This window comes from Physeter macrocephalus, chromosome 2 (genome assembly GCF_002837175.3).
Source record: "Physeter macrocephalus isolate SW-GA chromosome 2, ASM283717v5, whole genome shotgun sequence".
NCBI lineage: Eukaryota > Metazoa > Chordata > Mammalia > Artiodactyla > Physeteridae > Physeter > Physeter macrocephalus.
In genome coordinates, this window is record NC_041215.1 from 125542050 (window position 1) to 125550071 (window position 8022).

General features: G+C 38.9%; 1 protein-coding gene across 4 annotated transcripts in view; it reads right to left on the reverse strand.

Moving 5' to 3' along the window:
* DOCK10 (dedicator of cytokinesis 10) overlaps positions 1–8022 on the reverse strand; it is a 284533-nt gene that overhangs the window by 27049 nt on the left and 249462 nt on the right. For all 4 annotated transcript variants that reach the window (XM_024124566.2, XM_055090256.1, XM_028482208.2 and 1 more), the window contains exons 40-45: positions 7677–7801; positions 6275–6387; positions 4526–4663; positions 3628–3810; positions 3103–3213; positions 1518–1733 (exon numbers count right to left, since the gene is read on the reverse strand). In XM_024124566.2, the coding sequence (XP_023980334.1) occupies positions 1518–1733; positions 3103–3213; positions 3628–3810; positions 4526–4663; positions 6275–6387; positions 7677–7801 (886 nt within the window). The remainder of the gene's footprint in view (positions 1–1517; positions 1734–3102; positions 3214–3627; positions 3811–4525; positions 4664–6274; positions 6388–7676; positions 7802–8022) is intronic.

An 8022-nucleotide genomic window follows, 5' to 3' on the forward strand; every position in this document is an offset into this window, starting at 1 on the left:
GCTACATGTAAAAGAATGAAATTAGAACACTCTCTAACACCATACACAAAAATAAACTCAAAATGGATTAAAGACCTAAATGGAAGGCCAGACACTAACAAATTCTTAGAGGAAAAGATAGAGAACATTGAGAACACTCAATGACATAAATCAGAGCAAGATCCTTTTTGACCCACTTACTAGAGAAATAGAAATAAAAGCAAAAATAAACCCACTATTGGGCATATACCCTGAGAAAACCATAATTCAAAAAGAGTCATGTACCACAGTGTTCATTGCAGCTCTATTTACAATAGCCAGGACATGGAAGCAACCTAAGTGTCCATCAACAGATGTATGGATAAAGAAGATATGGCACATATATACAATGGACTATTACTCAGCCGTAAAAAGAAATGAAGTTGAGTTATTTGTAGTGAGGTGGAGGGACCTAGAGTCTGTCATACAGAGTGAAATAAGTCAGAAAGAGAAAAACAAATACCGTATGCTAACACATATATATGGAATCTAAAAAACAAACAAAAAAATGGTCATGAAGAACCTAGGGAACTCAACCATTTTTACTGATCTAGCCTCAGAAGTTAACCAGAATAAAGTCTGTCATATTCTTTTCAATACAAACAAATCAAAAAGGGAGAAGTCATGACCACATCTGAAAATGAGAGAAGTATCAAAGAATCCAAGGATATGTTTAAGCATTGTCCCAAAAGCCAGAAACAAAGCCTCTACAGCTTTGTGGTGATCCAACAATAATTTCACTGCCTATACACTACCAAATATAAAATCAATAGCTAGTGGGAAGCAGCCACATAGCACAGGGATATCAGCTCGTTGCTTTGTGACCACCTAGAGGGGTGGGATAGGGAGGGTGGGAGGGAGGGAGACTCAAGAGAGAAGAGATATGGGGATATATGTATATGTATAACTGATTCACTTTGTTATAAAGCAGAAACTAACACACCATTATAAAGCAGTTATACTCCCATAAAGATGTTAAAAAAGATAAAAAGTTTCCTATTGATTTATAACCATCACACAGTGGCCTCTTCTCATGTGGCTCTTAGGGGTGTTAACCTTTCCAACGCTAGTTCAGACTAGCTGCACAGGAGGACAGATTACCCCACCCTGAGTTGACTCACCTCAATGGTGAGTTTCCCCATTCAACTCCCATTCCAGGGAAGAAGTTTTAACACACAGAACACCAACTTATATAACTCAATTTCCAGACACCCTTACAACCATCCTCCTTAGCCTCAGGCTTTTAGCATTTGGTCTCCATTACACATCCTACAACTGCAGCTGGCCCCCAAGACACTGGCTTTTATTTGATATTATTTACATGGAGTTAGGCATCCTTGAATCCTACATGCAAATGTAATGCACATAACATATAATTGGGTCATATCAACTTCAGTGGGGAAATATGATAACTTTTTATATTCCTGCTGTAAATGATAACCCAATCATCCTGATCAAGAGGACACCTAATGAAGAATGACTGAGTCTTTGCTAATCACCTCGGATAAGTCTCCGTTTCTCGCGTGAATCTTGGCCATGCTTTCCAGCCAGGTCCTCCGTAGCTCGGGGGTGCTTGCGTAGGAGTTTGCCAGGCTGTACTGGAGATCCACCAGCATCTCGGGATCCTTCTCATGCTCCTTCATCTGAGCCGTGGCCATTAAAACCGTCCTTATACGTTTAGTCAGGTCTTTCACCTCGGCTGGGAAATTGCTGTTCTTTGGAAAACAGAGAGCTTGGGTCATTATCTGTTTAGAACTCACAAATTAGCTCACTTCAAGTTATGTTTTTAGCTATGGCTTGGCATCACAGTCTAGTGCATTCTAAGTATTGTTCACAAATATGTATATTCTTTATGGACAAATTCTGTGTATTGTGACTGTGGCTGTACACATTTGAAGATGAATTGTAGTAGATTCCATTTTGTCTCCTAGCCTACCTTCTTCTAGTAATAGCATCCCATTATCCTCTAGCATCCTCTCTGGCTCTAGTTCACATAATTTGAATGGGTCTACTTCATTTCCAGGCACCAGGGGTGACACATGATATGGGCCTGGCCAATCAATCATATTCTTTTATACTCCAGGTCACAGTGATTGGCTTAGGGATGGGCATATGAAACAAGGTTGGATCAAAGAGACTCAGTCCTGGGACTTTAATTGGCACTATAGAACAAGGTGCTTTTCCTACCCATAGAATACTACCATTGTCCTCAGAATTTCTGAGAGAGTAAGCTCATGGGGAGAGCCTACCTGTAAATGAAGTAAAGGAAGAAGAAAACTGAACTGAGAGACAAAGAGAGAGGTAAAAATAGAGGCGGTAGGGGAAGGGGATCTGAAAACATTATTTTAATCCCTGGGTTCAGCCATGCCTGACACCAGGCTCTATTCCTGAACTTTTCAATATTATAACTGAAGGACAAGTCTCCAGAAAGGTTTTTTAAAAAAATTTATTTATTTTTGGCTGCGTTGGGTCTTCGTTGCTGTGTGCGGGTTTTCTCTGGTTGCAGTGAGCGGGGGCTGCTCTTTGTTGCGGTGCACAGGCTTCTCATTGCGGTGGCTTCTCTTGTTGCGGAGCATGGGTTCTAGGTGCATGGACTTCAGTAGTTGTGGCTCGCAGGCTCTAGAGCGGATGCTCAGTAGTTGTGGCGCACGGGCTTAGTTGCTCCGCGGCATGTGGGATCTTCCCAGACCAGGGCTCGAACCCGTGTCCCCTGCATTGGCAGGCGGATTCCCAACCACTGTGCCACCAGGGAAGCCCCTCCAGAAAGTTTTAAAAGACATAAAATGAATTTGACCAAGAATGGGATTATGAGAGAAACACTGTATTTCTTGGTATCTGATATTTGTGGTTAGTTTTCTTGTTAAGTATCATTCAACCCCATATCTTGGAAATTCCACTTAACTGAGTATATGCTGAAAGTGTAAGAGCTGATTATCCATTCAAGCAAGTGGACTCAATATAAGTACTCAAAGCGTCAATAAACAAAATACAGAATTTGTATTTTTTATGATTTTGGTATCTCGCGAAAAGAATCCAGTTTAGTTTATTCCCAATTCTTTAAAAAAGCCACAAAGCATTTCTTACTTTCATTTGCTTGTCTCCATTAGCAAAATTATTGGTAATTGCAAGGGAATGTTGAAACCGAGAGCCTCCAATCCCAGCATCAGCTATTAACTGGCTTACCGCCTTGATAAGCTGAAAGAGAAAAGGAAAATGAAACCTCAAAAGCAAGTAACTCCAAAATACTAGTTGTAAAGAAATCCATTGAGTTGGATGAATGTATCATTAATTTCTCCCTGTGGGCCCAATGAATGTGCTCAGAATCTCGTGGGATTTGGCATCCTAGAAACAATAATGGTCCCTGAGTTGTGTATTCTATGATTCTGTTCCCTGGCAGAAGGAAGGAAAAGTACAGGTGGAGTTACGGGCTTTGCTGATTTCTGCCCAGCTGCACTCTTTCTATGAATCGGAACTCAGTGTGATGGGCATCTTTAAGGAGGAATCTGATGGAAGAGTTGGGAACTGGTTGCCCTGGAAACAGTAGGCTTTTATTAATGCTGAAACAAATGAGTGGTTTTAACAACATTAATGGAAATTGGCAGCACTTACTTGTAAGTGGGACCGGACAATTGACTTTTGCTTGTTAAATTCAAAATTCTTCCTCATAAAAAAGTATAGAAGTGCTGACGCTTCCGTCTGAGTTGACCGTGACCTGTGGTTGCAGCATTTTAGGACTTCATAGCAGAATGATCCACACAAGTCGGCAGGCCCTTGGAAGAACGCTGAAGGAAACTACGGAAACAGAAGTGCTGGTGAAGTGAGCAAATTCCTTCATTTCACTCTGTTCATTCTCAAAATTTAAAATCCCTTAGAATCAAATCTTTCTTTCTTTTTTTCTTAACCTAGACTTTTTCTCCCATTTGCAGGTGGAAGAAGATATAATCGTATTTACTGAAGTCTATGTTTGTATTTCTTTTTCTTTTTTTTCCCTAGAAATAATCATTCTCTACGTTGTAAGTATCCCTTGCATCAGTAACGGATGACAACCCAAAGCAACGGAATGAGAGCTGTGAAATAGTTCCTATTCACCCAACGCTGTAAAACCACCAGGGTCCTCAAAGGTGGACTCTCCTGTATCTAATGCAGAACCTTTGACTAGGCAGGAACGGACATCACAGTTGATGGTGTATATTTTACCTAACTCTCTGCCACAAACACTGAGAACCCAAAGAATTGATGGCCAGGTGCTAATTTTATTGCCTTTTGATGTCCAGCAGATAGGCTGCCAAGGCTGTGAACTTATTTTGAGACCATGAATCAAACAGTTTAATAAAACCAAATAAATCATTTAATAAAACCAAATAAATCATCTAATAAAACCAAATAAATCAAATAGAAGAAAACAAACTTTCTTCCCTCGATACTGAGAGATGTAAGGATTAATATGTGTTTATTGTCAGCAATAAACACTTCACTGAGCTTTTCTTGGAATCTGGAGGACCCTTACCTTGCATACAAATAGCCTCAAAGAGGCAAATACATGCTTCAGTGCTGTGGCTGATTGGTTGACTTGAAAAAAGAGCATGTAGGTATCAAAGACCCTTTTCATCATTGAATTTTGACATTCAAATTGTTGGAGTTGTCTCTGGAAATTTAACACAGCAGTTATTTAGGATGAGTGAAAGGACACCTGTATTCTTTCAAAAAATATTTACTCTGGTCCTACTATGTGATAGGCACAATTCTGGGTGTGGAAATAAAGTGCTGAATAAGCTCTGTGTTCCCAATGAAACTTACATATAGCAGTGATTGAAAAAAGTTACTAAATAAGAAAATAGAGTACAATAATATATGATGGAAAGCAATTGCTTTGGGGGATAAGATTACTTTATATAGGGTGGTTAAGACCTCTCTAATGGATGAATTGACATGTGAGCTGAAAAAGTCAGCCATGGGCCGATCTGGGAGGATTGTCCAAGGAAGGAAAAACAGATGGTACCAGGGACTTGAGATGGAATGGAGCTTATGAGTTCAAGCAGAGAAAAAAGAGAGAAAAGAAAAAAAGAGAAAAAAGAGCAGAGTAGCAGTAGCATAAGCATGGTTATTGGGGCAGGGTCGGGAGAGAGGTAGCAGATGTGGTCACAGACAGGCAGGTCCTCAAAGGCACTGATAGAGCCTGTAAGATGTATGAGATTTGATTGACATTTCCATCGAGCAATAAAGAATTAAAATGTGGATTTTGTTTTTTCGACCGCCATGCTGACATTTTACTTGAAAATAAGACTTTCTTGCTATAATCATTCTGTTTGGTGCAGACTATTCAACCAACCCAACTTTTTCTAATTTAACCCTTAACATTTGAAAGCTCATTAGGTTGAGCTAATGTTTTTAATAACTTCATTGAGGTGTAATTGGCATAATTTCTAGAGTTCATATTTTATAAAATTTTATATTCTATTGTATGGATATGTTTCAATACCACTATTTTAAAAAATCCATTCACCTGTTGATGTACTTTTGGGTTGTTTCCAGTGTTTAATTATTAAAAAACAAAGCTATGAATATTGATGTACAAAGCTTTGTGTGAACAAATGCTTTTATTTTTCCTGGGTAAATTCCTAGTATTGGAATTGCTGGTCACATGATAGATCATGTTGAACCTTCATTCCAGCATACTTTTTTTCAAGGTGTTTGTATCATTTTGTATTCCCACCACCAGTGAATGAGAGTTCCAGTTTCTCCATATCCTTGCCAAAACTTGGTATGGTCAGTCTTTTTAACTGCAGCCATTCTAATGGTAGGTAGTGGTATCACTTCACCAAAGATATAGAGATGGTAAGTAAGCACACAAAAAGATGCTTAACATTATCACTCTGTTTCCTTTAGCTGTTGTATCTGTTTATCTGTTGTATCTAGCTGTCATTTGTCTCTCCCTTTGATACTGAAAAAGTAGAGTCACATTCTCACTCAGCCCAACTTGCCTGACAGTAAAGCAAAAGAAACAAGGAAGAAAGATTGTCTATTATTGGACAATAAGGAAATATGTCTGTGTGTATATCAATTGAGCATTTGCCAACTTCTGATAAATTCTGAATCTCTTCTTTAACATGTTTTCTACTCACACTTAGGTTGATTTATGTAAGGTTAATACATTTCATTAAATGTCATAAAAACCTTAAAAACATATTCTTGACTTCACATGACTTTTCCACCTTTCATTTTATCATATTACAGAAGAAGTTACAGTCACACTCACCTGGTGGACCTGAGTGAAGAGGGCTAGCAGGTCTAGAATAGTCAGGCAAACCTCTGTAGCAATATTGGCCTCTGTGTCCACGTGGTGCACGATGTCTATATCATTGGAGTTGCCTACAAAATAAAGTAGCAGATGCATAAATGTCCAAGACAAATCTTTGTACCCTATAAAGAACTTTTTTCTATGACAACATAGTCAATGTTTACTGGTGTTTTGATGAGTAATTTTATTAAATCAAAGTGCTTTCATTTGTTCAATTTCTTTATCGGCTGAAGCAAAAACAGAGACAGAGTTTTTAGTGGGTGCTATAGACTGAATGTTTGTGTCCCCACAAATTCATATGTCAAAGCCCTAATCCACAATATGGTATGATGGTATTTGGAGGTGGAGTCTTTGAGAGGTAATTAGGTTATGAGAATGGAGCCCTCATGAATGGGATTAGTGCCCTTATAAAAAGAGACACCAGAGAGAGCATCTCTCTCTGTCATGTGAGGACACGGCAAGAAGTTGGCCATCTGCAAACGCGGTTCTTACCAGACATCAAATCTGCTGGCGCCTTGATGTTGGATCTCTCATCCTCTAAAACTATGAGAAATAAATGTTTGTTGTTTACCTACATAGTCTGTGGTATTGTGTTGTAGCAGCTCGAACTGATTAAGACTGTGTGTGCCCTTTTAATTTGTCAGCTATGGAGTTTCCAAAGGACCAGAGTAGTCTGTTCTCCGTTATTTCTCACTACTTTTCCATTGATTCAGCCATTGGTAGAGTCATATTTCCTCCATAATCAGTCTGGGTCAAGTTTTATGGTCCCAGATTAACAGACCAAACGTAGAGTCTCAGTGGATGATCTGCATTAATGGCCTCATCAGAAAGGGATGAAATGTGTTTATAGGTTAAGGCAAATACCTTCAAACAGCTAACTGTGGTCACGTGTCCATAATCAAGAACACTTACATGATACAAAAACACTGGATCCCATTTTCTCCTCATTCACACCTGAAATGTGTGCAACACTGGATTTGAGATGGCACACTTGCTGCTTCTAGGACATGGACAACTTTCTCCTCTTCCCAAAGAGTGGACAATAATCCGGTTGAGAGAGGCCACCCTAACCCCTCACAATGCCAAGTCACTTGGTTCCAGAGGAGCTACAGTGAGCATACTATATTGAGAGTTTTACTTTTCCCCTTTCTCCTCATAAGGACACTACTTTTTTTTAGATGCTTCCTGCTGATTCTCTCCTCCCAGAAATGTTCCTCAGGCTACAGCAAGCCTGAAAACCAGTGGTCTCAGGGGCACAGCAACATTCCTTACATTTCTGAAACATAATGCATTTTATGTCCTGCACACATCTAGAGAAAAATGATAACCATCTTGTTGCTATTATTTCTGGTATACTTACTGGTCATGGTATTGTCTAACATCTGTAGGAGTTTAGGGTTAGAAAGTGCATTTTTGCCTCGAATTATCGGTAAAGTTTGTGATCTGTGATGCTTCTGTCCTTCATGACTGGAAGTGGTGTGCATCCTAAAAATGAAATGACAAAAATGCTTAAAGTCATAGGGATATGATAACCAAATTTTCATTCAAATTCTATTGATTGAGTCAAATGTTAAAAAATTTTTGAATAGAGACTTTTTATTAAAAATATTAATTATAGGTGACATGATGAGAGGAATTTTTTTTTAACATCTTTATTGGAGTATAATTGCTTTACAGTGGTGTGTTAGTTTCTGCTTTATAACAAA